At 31.0% G+C, this 15070-nt stretch overlaps 2 protein-coding genes across 3 annotated transcripts; one reads left to right on the plus strand and one right to left on the minus strand.

Annotated features, from left to right (window-relative positions):
- Positions 1-9999: 9999 nt before the first annotated feature.
- Positions 10000-12808, minus strand: LOC106406308 (delta-aminolevulinic acid dehydratase 1, chloroplastic). 2 transcript variants are annotated; one of them, XM_013846935.3, is made up of 13 exons: positions 12695-12808; positions 12192-12492; positions 11943-12054; positions 11780-11853; positions 11629-11697; positions 11460-11543; positions 11308-11377; positions 11180-11235; positions 10966-11087; positions 10806-10877; positions 10642-10723; positions 10484-10561; positions 10000-10401 (listed from the first exon to the last, which is right to left on the minus strand). In XM_013846935.3, exons 2-13 carry the CDS (start codon positions 12483-12485, stop codon positions 10234-10236), a joined length of 1281 nt encoding a protein of 426 aa, XP_013702389.2. In that variant the 5' UTR covers positions 12486-12492; positions 12695-12808; the 3' UTR covers positions 10000-10233. The 2 variants fall into 2 exon arrangements, with proteins under 2 accessions (XP_013702389.2, XP_013702391.2); XM_013846937.3 differs by having other exon boundaries at positions 12600-12723.
- Positions 12809-12968: 160 nt separating this feature from the next.
- On the plus strand, positions 12969-14266 carry LOC106405257 (40S ribosomal protein S23). The gene is made up of 4 exons (XM_013845832.3): positions 12969-13103; positions 13481-13636; positions 13729-13855; positions 13933-14266. Exons 1-4 carry the CDS (start codon positions 13099-13101, stop codon positions 14071-14073), a joined length of 429 nt encoding a protein of 142 aa, XP_013701286.1. The 5' UTR covers positions 12969-13098; the 3' UTR covers positions 14074-14266.
- Positions 14267-15070: the final 804 nt, after the last annotated feature.

Raw genomic sequence — 15070 nt, forward strand, 5'->3', positions numbered from 1 at the left:
TTAGCGTACACGCTTTCTTTGGTTTCTCTACTAAAGATTGAAAGTGTAATATTGAATCAATATGATACCAATGACAATTAATAGTAAAACTTTAAAACAATCAAAGTTTCAAACAAAACATCTCATAAATAATAAAAAAAAAACTGATAACTTCTTGTCACTAAAGTCTACAACCATCATGTTTCAAGTCAACTACTCAAGTCAAACAAAGCAAACGAACTCTTGAACTCAATACTGTAACTTAGTAGCAGATTGTAAATTTTTAATCTAATTACAGTATAGAATGGCGAGTGATATAAATAACATGCAAAGATTTAACTTTAACTCGTGTCTACCGAGATGAAGAAATCATATACCTGTGTAGATGGTAGATGGTGGTAGATCGAGGAAGAGGTGAAGCTACAGTGGTAGATGGAGGAAGAAGAACGAGGAAGAAGAGAAGCTATGGTAGTAGATCGAGGAAGAAGAGAAGCTCCGGTGGTGCTCTCTACGAAAAGAAGTACGGTTGTAGACTAAAGATGAAGAGAAGGTACCGATGAAGAAGATAAGGCCCGGTGGTGACCTTTGTCAACGGGTGGAAGAGAAGGTCCAAAATTTCCTTCACAGTCGCCATTTCTCATCTTTTTCGTCGGTGAGCAGAACGCAAATGTCTCTGGTGAAGAAGACACGCGGGTTTCGAATGTCCCGCAAACCCGCGTCGACCCGCCCCGCATTGGCCCATACCCGAAATTGACCAACCCGCAAGACCCGCAATATCTCGGGCCTAAGATATGTAAATCCAAGTCCGCCCCGCAGTGGGACTTTACGGGTTAGGCCCGCGGGCTAACGTACCAATTGCCATCCCTAGTTACTTGTGTATCTTAAAGAACAGATGCAACAACTCGCATGACATTGCGTGATCTGTTATATGTGTGTGTGTAAACTCATCAAGTACACACGTTGTTGAACGCCCTAGTTACGACAAAGATGATCATGCTAATGAGAATTATGAAACAGATTCCAGTGACTGAGCATTTTTCCTCAAATCGTGATCATGTGGGTTAATGATTATTGCAAGCGAATGTGTTTATTCTTAGGTAAAAGTATGATCAAGGATTATAGTAAGATTTTTTTTACTGAATAACATACATTGGAAAATCTATATTATTAAAGGAGAAGTACCTTTAAGAAGTATTTGGAAATATGGATAACAGTATAAATGAAAATTGTTTGGAAACATGGTTAGCAGATTAAATACTTTCTTTTATTTACACACTTAGCCATTGCATTTACAATAAATCAAATACTTCATTTTTGTATTTATTTTTATTTACAGATTCTACTACTGCATTTGAAATCAATTAATTACAATGGTTGTTGTTTCTTTGTGGTGAAAATGAAAACACAAACTGAAATATGTAGTATATATTATAAAACAATTTTAAGATATAAAATTACCTTATTTGGTTTAGTCAAGTATAACAATTTTGAGAGTTCAATTTTCAAGAAAATAAAATACCATAAAATTAATAATAATTCATAGAAAACTAACGCAAAAAATTAAAAAATTTAGTATGTTGTTTCATTTTAAAATAAATTAATAAAAAAAAACAACAGGTTAATAAATGAATAGTACAATTACATCAAATTGCATAAAGTTATAAAAAATTTAATATAATATTATGTGTAAATAAAAAAAATTATTATCAAACATCTATATTATAAAATAATATATTCCACTCTATATGTAAATAACAAAAAGGTATACATGGGATTTTTTTTGTAAAACCAACGATTTATGAGTTTACGTTGAACACAAGTTAAATCAAGTATCCGCGCGGGGACACGGATCAAGTCCTAATAAGATGAATAAATTTCAAGAGGCATTTGAGTTGGAGCAGGAAAATGCCTTTAAGTAGGATTTGAATGGAATGATACACATAACAAATCTCCATATGTTAAACAATGGATGTGTAACATTATACAATTTTCGACGTCTGACTAATTATTTTAGACGTTAGGCGTTGAGTCACCGTATGCTTAACGCTTAACATTTTCTCGAACACTGGAAAATTAATCAATCAAAATATGTTTATTTGAATTGATTATAAAATTGAAATAACCGAACAATACACATCTTTATTAAATCATCGAATACTGCAAAAAATATGATTAATTTGTATTTCCTTCACAATTTTTATCACTCATATCCGAACATGAAATCACATAGTCTTTTACCTTCTTCACACCGATCTCTTTTTCTGCTCGTTACACACAATAACAAAAACCACAAAGATATAAATAAATGTTAGGAAAAATATATATGCTGAATGAATATAAAATAACTATATACAATTTAGGATTATTTCCAAAACTTACTCGGTCCACATTCCGCAGCACATCTAGGCCAACATGCGAGTCTATCTCGTATTGGACCAGTTACACAAATGTTATAACAAATCTTGAAACAATCTCCCCAACGTCTATTGATGACTTCTGACTCAACTAAAAGGTTTCTGAATGTCAACACCATCACCATAAATACAGCTATTCTTTTCATCTCCATTGTTTTTAGAATACAAAGATTTTTTTTCTCAGAAAGAGGAGTGAACAAATATATATTTATAATGAACCTAACATTTAGTCATATGTTACATCCGAATCTATTTGGTCAATGGTCTTAATGGCCATAATCTTTAGTCAAACCTTTTTTTTTGTCATCAATACACAGGGTCAACTACGACTCTGCAATCCATCTTTAATCAAATCTTACATTATAGTATAAAATATTATTAATAATTAATGAAAACACTAGAACTTCATTAAGATAATTATAGAAACAACATTATGCAATTAGATATGTTTCCAAAAAAACTCAATAATTAAATTTTAGTCTAAATAATATAAAACATTGAATCTCACTTCTTAATAAAATTTTAATAATTTTCTTTCAAATTATTTAAAAAATCTCTCTTATTAAGATTATGACCATTAAGACCATTGACCAAATAGATTCGGATGTAACATATGACTAAATGTTAGGTTCATTATAAATATATATTTGTTCACTCCTCTTTCTGAGAAAAAAAATCTTTGTATTCTAAAACAATGGAGATGAAAAGAATGATTGTATTTATGGTGATGGTGTTGACATTCAGAAACCTTTTAGTTGAGTCAGAAGTCATCAATAGACGTTGGGGAGATTGTTTCAAGATTTGTTATAACATTTGTGTAACTGGTCCAATACGAGATAGACTCGCATGTTGGCCTAGATGTGCTGCGGAATGTGGACCGAGTAAGTTTTGGCACTAATCCTAAATTGTATATAGTTATTTTATATTCATTCAGCATATATATTTTTCCTAACATTTATTTATATCTTTGTGGTTTTTGTTATTGTGTGTAACGAGCAGAAAAAGAGATCGATGTGAAGAAGGCAAAAGACTATGTGATTTCATGTTCGGATATGAGTGATAAAAATTGTGAAGGAAATACAAATTAATAATACAAGTTAATCATATTTTTTGCAGTATTCGATGATTTAATAAAGATGTGTATTGTTCGGTTATTTCAATTTTATAATCAATTCAAATAAACATATTTTGATTGATTAATTTTCCAGTGTTCGAGAAAATGTTAGGCTTTAAGCATACGGTGACTCAACGCCTAACGTCTAAAATAATTAGTCAGACGTCGAAAATTGTATAATGTTACACATCCATTGTTTAACATATGGAGATTTGTTATGTGTATCATTCCATTCAAATCCTACTTAAAGGCATATTGTTTTCCTGCTCTAACTCAAACGCCTCTTGAAATTTATTCAACTTATTAGGACTTGACCCGTGCTCCCGCGCGGATACTTGATTTAACTTGTGTTCAACGTAAACTCATAAATCGTTGGTTTTACAAAAAAAATCTCATGTATATCTTTTTGTTATTTACATATAGAGTGGAATATATTATTTTATAATATAGATGTTTGATAATAAATTTTTTTATTTACACATAATATTATATTAAATTTTTTTATAACTTTATGCAATTTGATGTAATTGTACTATTCATTTATTAACCTGTTGTTTTTTTATTAATTTATTTTAAAATGAAACAACATACTAAATTTTTTAATTTTTTGCGTTAGTTTTCTATGAATTATTATTAATTTTATGGTATTTTATTTTCTTGAAAATTGAACTCTCAAAATTTTTATACTTGACTAAACTAAATAAGGTAATTTTATATCTTAAAATTGTTTTATAATATATACTACATATTTTAGTTTGTGTTTTCATTTTCACCACAAAGAAACAACAACCATTATAATTAATTGATTTCAAATGCAGTAGTAGAATCTGTAAATAAAAAGAAATACAAAAATGAAGTATTTGATTTATTGTAAATGCAATGGTTAAGTGTGTAAATAAAAGAAAGTATTTAATCTGCTAACCATGTTTTCAAACAATTTTCATTTATACTGTTATCCATGTTTCCAAACACTTCTTAAATGTCATTCTACTTTAATGAATATAACATTTAGTCATATGTTATATTATATAACCTCTTTTAATAAAACTGAAAAATTATTATTAAAACTGAAAAAATTTAATGGATCTAACATTAGTAATATGTTATATTATATAAAATGTCACTGATAATTAGTTAAAATACTAGATCCACTAAGATAATTAAGGAAACAAAATTATAGTACTAGATATGTTTCCAAACAACTCAATAATTAAATTCGAGTCTAGACAATATAAAACCTCATTTTATCTTTGTTATATAAAACCTAATAAAGTTAAACACACATAATTTTAATTTCCTTACACTTAAACAAAATTATGGTTGGTTGGAGCGGTAAGAGTTGTATTAGCTTTATTTTATCTACATTTTTTCTAAATTATCAAACATGTTTCTATATTAGTTTTTAAATTACAGCTCAAAAATAATCAAATCTACAAAAACCTCATTTCTAAATCAATATTATTTAAATAGTTTTTCTATCATTTAAGTCAATACTATTAAAACTGAATGACCTTTTTTGAGGTAACCTTGGAGTTTTAAAGTATTTACAAGTTCATGCCACTAAAATATTTTTAAGCTATGATTTTAATTAAATGTTTTTATTTTTCCAGAAATTGCAGATATTAACCATCTAAAAGATTTTATTCTGTAGAATCTTTTTCCACTTCTTTAGTTAATTTACCATCTAAAAGTTTTTAATATATTTTCTTTAAATGAATATATCTGAGTTTTTAAATCTATATGTTTAAGAAAAGTGTGCAATTTGAGAAAGTTTAAAGCTACGGAGATGGTGACTAGGGTTTAAGAAAATTGTGCAATTTTGGTTTAAGGAAAGTGTTTATCAGTGGTTGATTTAGAGTTTCTCATTGCAGATTGAAGGTTTGTGGAAGGTTTCCCAGAGCATTACCAACGAAGGTTTGGAGTTTTCATTGTTTTAGACAAAAAAAAAAAGTAAAAGTGAGATTGTAGTAATGGGTTTGTATTTGGTTGATGAATTGATGGCTTGGTTTCGCGTAGTTATGATGATATCGCATAGAGTTTCAGTTGTGAATTCTATCAGGATTTTTTTCCTCATCAAAGGAGAGATGAATAGATGATTTTCATTCCTCTTCAATGGTGAAATAAGGAAAAAGTTAGGGGGTTCTTTCAATATGAGTAGTCTTAATAATTGTATGATTTTGAGACATCAAAAGGTATTCTTAATAGCATTTGTGTGGGGATAATCAATCTGTGCTGTTTGAGACATCAAAGAATTTCTTAAGATCATTATGATATTTATTGGTGGTGATGAGGTTCTGGTTCTTTATACGGTTTTGCAAGGTGAGATTATGGTTTGTGCTGTCAATGGTAAATATAGATTATTAATGGGTGCTCGCTTGAGAAATGGTTGTTTGATTTGTTTTTGTTTTCTAAGGAATAAATATGGATTAATGCTTAAGGAAAGTGTCTTGTGCTAGGCATCTCTCATTCTCTTAAATTCAAAGTTTGTTAAGTTTATGGAGCTTCATTATGATCCTCTTTTGTTTTTAGTTGTGTTTGTTGTTCTCTTTTGGGTTTAGCTTTCTTCAGTTTAAGCGTCAGAATATGGTATCTCACACACTTATCAATGTATAATTGGACTATAGCCCTGTTCGGCGCATGGTCGCAGCGCGTCCAGAGTCAGCGACAAAAAAAAGTGTATTTTGTTGCTTAACACACAAGACACGGAGAACAACGACGCGGTAATGTTAATAATATTAGACGCAGCGGCAGTTTCCGAACGAGATCTGATCGCTTACAAATCCAGCGTCAGCGGCGTCTTATTCCGGTGACTTTTACTTGCATTTCCCATAGCCTTATATACATATATTCCGCTATAAAGTTCATGGGTTATGTATATGTTGTGTTTCTGTACTTTTACTTGCATTTGGCTATGGTTTTAGCAAATTTATGGTTTAATGAATTTGGTTCTCTGTAATTTATTTTAAGGGTGAAAAGTCTTGGTTTGCTATCAATATTACAAATGTGACAATGACATTATGATTTTGTCTATCAATAAATAAGAAACTAAAAGTAAATGTGAAACACAAAAATAAACCAATAACATTATCTAACCAACTAGCGACTAGAGAAATATGTTCCCATATACAATATTATCTCGTGTTATAGCAAAGCCAATCTACACTTGATACTTCCATCCCTTTATAGCAAAGCCAATATTATCTCGTGTTAGTAAATATGATGGTATTCAAATTTTATTTAAATCAAAGTTGGATAGATGAAAAAAAAGTTGGATAGATGAATAATATAGTTTCACGTTTGGTTATGTTATAGTTTATTAAATAATTTTTTTATCCTGATATTATAAACATGATTTAATTTTCATTAATATATCACAATACATTTGACATTGGTTATCCTTATATTAGTTGCTCAAAAAATGTTATCCTTATATTATAGAATAATTTTCATTAATATAATTTTGAACAGACTGGTTTACGTAAACCATATTATATAATATTAGAATTTTCAAAATGTAATATACAAACATATCATAAATTATGGCTTTATTTAAAATATATTATCGTAAAACATCTGTTAAACCGTTAAGTATGATAGTACATATATATATATATATATACATGCTATACGTGATTTTCAACTGAGATATTAATATTATAATAGATTTTTAGTTTATAACAAAATAATATAAACATAATACTAGATTTTGACCCGCGGTTTGAAAGCGCGGAATATTTTTCGTTGAAAAATTTATTAATCCATCTATTTGTTCACTAATATATTTAGGCACGTGCTTCGATTTTCAGTTCGACTGTAATTTGTTATTTTTTTTGTTTTCGGTTTCGGTTGTGATTTTGTTTTTTTTTCGAATTAAAAAATATAGGGACCGTTCGATTATTTGTGAATTTAGGTTTGGTTTCGGATTAATTAGTTTAGTTCTCAGTTTGATTGGGATAAAAATATTCAAAACTCGATAAAGTTTCGAGTTTAATTTGGTGCTGGTTCGATACCTTTTTTAGATAATATGGTTAAAAATCACATTTTTGTATTTTTAGAACAAAATCGGCTAAATTTAAATATTTAACATATAATATTCTTGTGATTTCGTTGTATTGAGAAATCCGTATCTTATATAGTAATATTTCTTATCTTTTATAAATTTATTTATATTGAAGTTGATTTTAATAATGAAAATAAATTATATTTAAAACTCTTGCAATATATAATAACTTCCGAAAATTATAAGGATTTTTTTATTTTAAAATTAACATTTATAATACAAAATCAGAACCATTTTAAAATTAATTCATAAAAATAACAATTTTTAATAAGAACAAAATTTATCTATGTTTATGTTAACGAATATAAAAAAATAAAAACTGAACTTTAAAGCCTATAGGATCAAAAATTACATGAAGGGTTACTGGTAAGTTGGGCTTACAAATCAAAGACCAACTTTTGTTTTCTATAACCCAACCCAAAATAAGTTTAAGTATCCTAAAACCGACAAAAGAGAATGCTTAGGTTTTAGGAGAAACTTAGGGAGAAAGTTGGGGGATCTTCTATTTATTATCGAATATATCTATCTTTTAAGATTAGTATTCGGAAAATTCAGTTACCATATCAAACAGAATATATTCTCTGCATGTTCATCAAGTTAATTCAATTAAATCGGAAAATCTTGTTTCTATATATTCTCTTTTGAATTTATTTTGTGTAGCAATTACGAAAATGGATGTTATAGAGAATATTCTTGGAATTTATTTGATTTGAATCCGAAAATCTATGAGTTTCTATTTATTACGTTTTATATTTAATTTATATACCAAATTTTGTAAATATAAATATTTAATTATTTAAATATTATTGGCTGTTTAAAAGGTCAATAACATTGAAAACCGATGATTTTAAAATATGCTAACCCTATACTATAATAGTATAATTAATATTATTGAAAGATAATATTTAATATATTTTGGCAATTTCATATAAGAAAATTTTAAATAAGACGTAGGCATTATAATAAACTCCAATATATTTGGTATAGTTTTTTGGACAATGGGTTTTTGATGGTGTTAATAGGGTTTGAATAGAGTTAGGGTTTGAATAGAGTTTTAGGGTATAGGGTTAGAACACAAACGAATATGAATGGGTTAGTAAACATACACGAAATAGGGAAATAGGCTTAAAAACGATGGATAAATTGTTTAAATTATTAGGTTATTTTGTTTAATTTGACAGAAACATGTTACTTTCTAATATGTTGGACTTTTAATTTCTGAAAACCATTAAAAACAATTAAAAAGGTAATGGAAATTTTTTTAATTAATTGAAAAAGTCAGGAGCATAATCATAAGAAGAATTTTGCTTTAATAGTATAGATTCCACTACAAATTCCCTTGATTGTTCATATAGTCGACATATCTTTGATTTTCTTTTTAAAATGGTAACTATTTTGAATATATTTAAACTAAAAATAAAAAAAGGATATATTTCAACAATCAATCAATTTAAGATCTTCCAAAACTTAAAAATTATGTTAAGCGCCACTCAAATATTTTCCATTATTTCCCATAGCCTTATATACATATATTTTTTTTTACTAACCTACATTAACTATTTGTCTAATCTTATTTAAGTATATTCTTGCAAATCAACATTATTAAAATAAGGTCGATGATTGGACCATAATTAATAGAATTTTTTTTTGAATTAATAGAAACTTTCTTAAACTATTAAAAGTAATATTAAAATTACTATTTCTAAGATATGTCTGAAATTAAATAAAATTTTTAAAAGCAAAATATAAGAAATAAATACTTATTTACATAGAATTGGATATTTAAAGTACTTATTTAAATTTAATACTTATTTTTAGATATCATTTCAAAATAATATATAGAGTTGAATATTATTATATATTTATATTTGTGATTTATTCAGACATTCAGATCAGTTATTCGGATTTTTTAAAGATTTTTCGGATTTTTGGGTTATCCGTTCGAGTTCGAATGATAACATTTTGGGTTCACATATGTTTTGTACTATCATAGAAAATTTATTCTGGTATTTCTTACATTTGTGACCAAGTAAATATGAGATTTTTTTGGTTTGGGTTCGGTTCAGACTTATGGTTAAGAATTTTATGTTGAAATCTGCTTTAAATAAAGAGAAAATGCGATTATATGATAGAAAATTTTCACCCAAAATATTATCCAGAGCTTTTAAGCTTATAACACATACAACCTACATCAAATTTTACACTTACAATCCAACTGATTATCACCCTCGTCTTTGGTTATGCTTGACTCTCTCAAAATAAATAAAAATTTAATTTAAAATAAATAACTCATGTAGGGACACACTGACAATAAAAATTAAATAAAACACATTTCTGATCCATGTACATTGCTAAACAAAAATGCACAATAAGCCAAGTACTACAAGGTTGCATTCAGCAAGCAAAAAATAATATAAGAGCCAACTTTCAAAAACTCAGAACAATGCCCTCCTAAATAGAAATCAATGAGGAACAGATTGGTGATACAAAATAAGACTAAGACTTATATAACAGTACATAATGCACGAGACAAAGAAACATGACCAAACAAAGTCGAATCAGAACATGAGATTTGCAAGGGAAAAGTAGTACAACGCAAAAAATCATGATTGCTCAAATGGTAAATACCAAAATGCAAAACCATCAAACTCTCTCTGTCTCTTCTTCTACCGCTTCTGGTTGCATAAGTAAGTAGCAGCTTGAAGAGCAAAGTAGGTAAGGATGATGTCAGCACCAGCTCTGCGTAAGCACATTAGTGACTCCATCATCACTTTCTCTTCATCGATCATCTTCAGAACTCCCCCTGCTTTGATCATCGAGTACTCCCCAGACACCTGAAAGAAAATTCATGGAAAAGAGATCAAAATCAACAAAAACCTACGAGACACTGATAGTGCTGGTGATGAAGCTGAGTACTTGGTATGCAGCAATGGGCAAGGGAGACTTGTCCCTAAGGAGCCGTATGATGTCCAAATAAGGGAGACCTGGCTTTACCTGTAACCAAACACTCCTAATGGTTACCAAACTCTAGACATGTTTTGACCTCAAGGGTGTAATCTAAAGAGCTTTCTTACCAGGAGAATGTCGGCTCCTTCAGCCTCGTCTTCACGTGCCTCAATCAAAGCCTCTCTATAATTTGCTGGGTTCATCTGATAACTTTTGTTCAAGGTACCAAAGGCTTAGCCAAAGAAACAAGAAAAAGAAATACAAACTTAACAATAGATTGTTTGCTACTTACGTTTTCTTGTCCCCAAAACGTGGATTTGAGTCCAGTGCTTCACGGAACGGGCCGTAGAACGAACTTGCATACCTGTTGTTTCATACACGGAGTTAGACAGAACAAACAAGTAAATGCTCCTAAAAGGAAGCTGTTGAGGTCTCAGAAGTTATATGATTACTTTGCGGTGTAAGACATGATGGAGACATTTTGAAAGCCTTCAGCATCGAGAGCTGCACGAATTGCGCCTACTCGACCATCCATCATGTCACTCGGACTAACAACATCCGCTCCAGCTCGGGCCTGCAGAGAAAGAAAGAAAGAAAAAGATTATATCTCATAGTAAGGAAAATACATTAAAACAGTTATTACTCTTTGACATTGACAACATTTACCTGAGAAACAGCTTGCTTACATAGCTGGTGCACAGTTTCATCATTCATTATTACGCCTACAGAGATAGTTATGTATCACAGCTCCGTTTAAAACATTAACAGAAGGAGGTTAGGTAAAGAATACTTACCATCCTCTCTGACTATACCATCGTGACCATCAGATGAGTAGGGATCCAAAGCAACATCAGTGTATATAATCTAAGAGAAGAAAAGAAGAACATTCATTACCAAGATTATCATCTCCAGTTATATTTAACAAACTAAGATTTACACATCTTACAAGATCAGGATACTTGTCTTTGAGAAGACGGATTGTTCTAGGCACAAGACCATTATCGTTGTATGCCTCGTCCCCTGTCGGATTCTACCAAAAATGAAAACAAAGACAAAAAGAGTTTCAGTGTACAGCTCAACAACATATGTATGCAAATAGAAGACAAGTGTGAAACCTTCAAAGCCTCGGGAACTTTAGGGAACAGCACTATACTGTTAACACCAACAGCTCTAGCCTTTGCAACCTGTTTGCATATAAAATGGAAAAACTCATGTTCCTAACATGATTTGCTCTCAAACGAAACAAATCAAAACACAGAGCCAAACCTCTTGTAAAAGGCCATGCCTCCAGCCAAGCCTGTAGCAACCAGGCATAGCTCCAATAGGCGTGTCCTCCTCACCTGCCAGTCTCACATAAGAACTTCTTAAGACAATAGAGACCAGAGAGAAAATGTCAGATGAAAAAAAAGAAAGAAAGAAAGAAAGCAACCTTCATGAATGAAAAGTGGGTATACAAAATTAGCAGGGGAGATGTCAGTTTCCTGGAAAGCAGCTCTCACAGTAGGAGAAGCACGGTTACGCCGTGGCCTTCTGTTTAGATTCTGTAACCATAAGTAAACATCAGAAGAGACAAAAGTAAAACTCTCTCAAAGCTTCAACCTTTGGAGCTGAACATGTGATCATGACACTAAGACATAGAGAGTTAACAACAATCAAAATAAGGGATAAGAATACTCACGAGAGGCTGAATAACCGGCGTACCAGCCGGAGCAACCGGTTTAGGTGGAACCGGAGGAGCTTCAGGAACATCTCCAGCAGCAACGGCGGCTTCACACTCAGCGTCGCTCCTTCCGAGCTTCTTCGCGTGTCCGCTGCTGGCTCTTACGACAAGAGAGCGTCGCTGAGAAGTTGCAACTGGAAGAGAAGCGACTCGAACTTGACTCACATTCGATCTGAGACCGACGTAGCTCTTGCAATCGATTACTTTGATCGATGGGAAGCTGCAAGAGGCGTTGAATAACGTCGTAGCCATGATGAATCTGCAAAACACAGATTGAGAAACCCATCAGCTGAATTTGCAGAAAGTTGGAGTCTTTTTTTTAAAGAGATAATCAAAAGCAAGCAAAGATCGAAGCTTTGACTAAACAGAGCAATCGTGTGAAGTCAAAAAGATCAAAGCTTTCTTCGTTCAAAGTGACAGTTTCAGAAGCAAAGATGAAACGGAGAAAAGTGTTGACGAACCTTGGATGCGAAGAAGTTGGTGAGGAGAAGAAGAAGCAAATGAGAAAGATAAGTTTGGATGATCGTCGTCGTTGACGATATTGACAAAGGAGATAGATACAGCTCGAGGACTGAAACTGGAGCTGGGCCTGTTATAGAATTAAACTGGGCCTAATGGGCCTGTATCAGAGATTGTGAAGCGGTCCACCGGTAGATAGCTTGATGCCAAAGTCTCTTTCCTGTGTGTTATTATTATAAATGAGAAGCGGCACTACCAACTCCATTAGGGTTTTTTTTTTTTTTTTTTTTTTTTTGCTAAAATTTGTAACTCTATTAGGGTTTTCAGCTGCTGCAAAGTTTTATCACATATTGTTGCGTGTTGCAAAAGCATCGTTGCTGTTAATCTTTCTCCTCCATCGACAAACATGGGGTATTGTTTGTTCTTTTAGTGTTTTATCGAATTCTTTTTGTTAATGTAATTTTTTGGTTATCATTGAGAATTATATAGGAGATTATGCATCAGTGCGTGTTTGTTTCTAGAGATGTATGCTAAGTGTGCTAAGTTAATATGGAGATTTAGTGTGTTAGATGACTGGATTGTGTTGTACGTTTATGAAAGCTTTCTATTTTATGATCTCTATAACTTGAATTGGTTATTAGTGTGTGTATGAATCATGATGAATCTGAGATGAAGGTCTGAATCGTCTGATCTTCGTTCATATGAGTTTGCTTCTGCTTTGTTTTATGATTATCAAATGAAGTGTCTGGTCTTCTTATGTTGCATCCTATGGTGATAATATTTTACAGAAAGACAAGGGGTATGGGATCTGCACGTGTTCAAAAAGTGCATCGGAAAAAACAGAGGTGGTCAGACAAGAGCTACAAGAAGGCTCACCTAGGAAATGAATGGAATAAGCCTCTTGCCGGATCTTCTCACGCCAAGGGAATCGTCCTTGAGCTCATGTAAGACATAGAATACGCTTCTTTACCTGTTTTATTTTTTTTGGAGTGGACGTTGTTGAGGATGAGCGAGTCCTGTCTGTTTGATTATGCAGAGGAATGGAGGCTAAGCAGCCAAACTCTGCTATCCGTAAGTGTGTTAGAGTACAGCTTGTCAAGAATGGAAAGAAAGTTGCTGCTTTTGTCCCCAACGATGGTTGTTTGAACCTCATCGAGCCAAATGTAAAGTCTAATAATAAAAAAAGACTGTAACAATTGTCCAAAGGTTGAAATCATTTTTTGTGTTATGATGTTCGCAGGACGAGGTGTTGATCTCTGGATTTGGGCGTAAGGGTCATGCTGTGGGAGATATCCCAGGAGTAAGGTACAAGGTCGTCAATGTTTCTGGTGTTTCACTCTCTGCTCTTTACAAGGGCAAGAAGGAGAAGCCAAGGTCTTAAACAAAACCTTCAAAGCTTTTGAATTTTATTTTGATGGCACAAGCACTTTTCAGTATTTTTTAGTTAAATAAAAGAACTCTTGTGTTCTGTTCGACTTTGAGATTCAATAACTTGGTGTGTTAAAACTTTTATTTTGATGAGTATTTGCGTTTAGTTTATTCGACCTTATAATTTGTCATTGGCAATGCCATGGTATTCTATTATTATTACAAAACACAGTGATACATATCACTACATAAGGATGATACTTATTCGTAATCCTGGCAATTATAAAAGTCACAGAGATAAACAAAAGTCACACAGCCAGCTTACAAACTGAATAATGTAGCCAAACAAGTTTAATATCAGATCAGTGACCGATCAAAACGACCAGAACTTGGTAAACTTAGTACCTATAATCATCATCAAAGATCATGTAGTTATTGCTTTCTCCTCCTCTCCTCCCTCTTTCATAACTACCCTTCTGCGTTAAAAAACAACAACATCCATTAAACATTCTAACATAAACAATTTATTGATAAAAAATTCTAAAAGAATACACATTTAGAAAAGAAATTCTTGTTATGCTAATTTGAAAATCACAATCTTAAATATAAAATATTTCTCTACAAAAATGAAAACTTGCCAAAATAGCCTTTTAAAAGAATTATTAAAAAATAAAATTATTGATTAAAAATTCTAACAGAATACTCATCTATCTAAATATTTTTTTTATCCTAATTTGTAAATCACAATCCAAAATCTACAATATTTTTCTATAAAAATGATAACTTTCAAAAAATAGCATTTTTGAAAAAACATTATTTTAAAAATACAACTTATTGGTTAAAAATTCTAAAAGAATAACCATCTATTTACAAAAATACTTGTTATCCTAATTTGTAAATCACAATCCCAAATCTACAATATTTCTCTATAAAAATGATAACTTTCCAAAAATATCATTTTTGATAAAGTTGATTTTAAAAATATAACATACTGATAAAAATTCTAAAAT

This window comes from Brassica napus, chromosome C6, assembly GCF_020379485.1.
Source record: "Brassica napus cultivar Da-Ae chromosome C6, Da-Ae, whole genome shotgun sequence".
Taxonomy (NCBI): Eukaryota; Viridiplantae; Streptophyta; class Magnoliopsida; order Brassicales; family Brassicaceae; genus Brassica; species Brassica napus.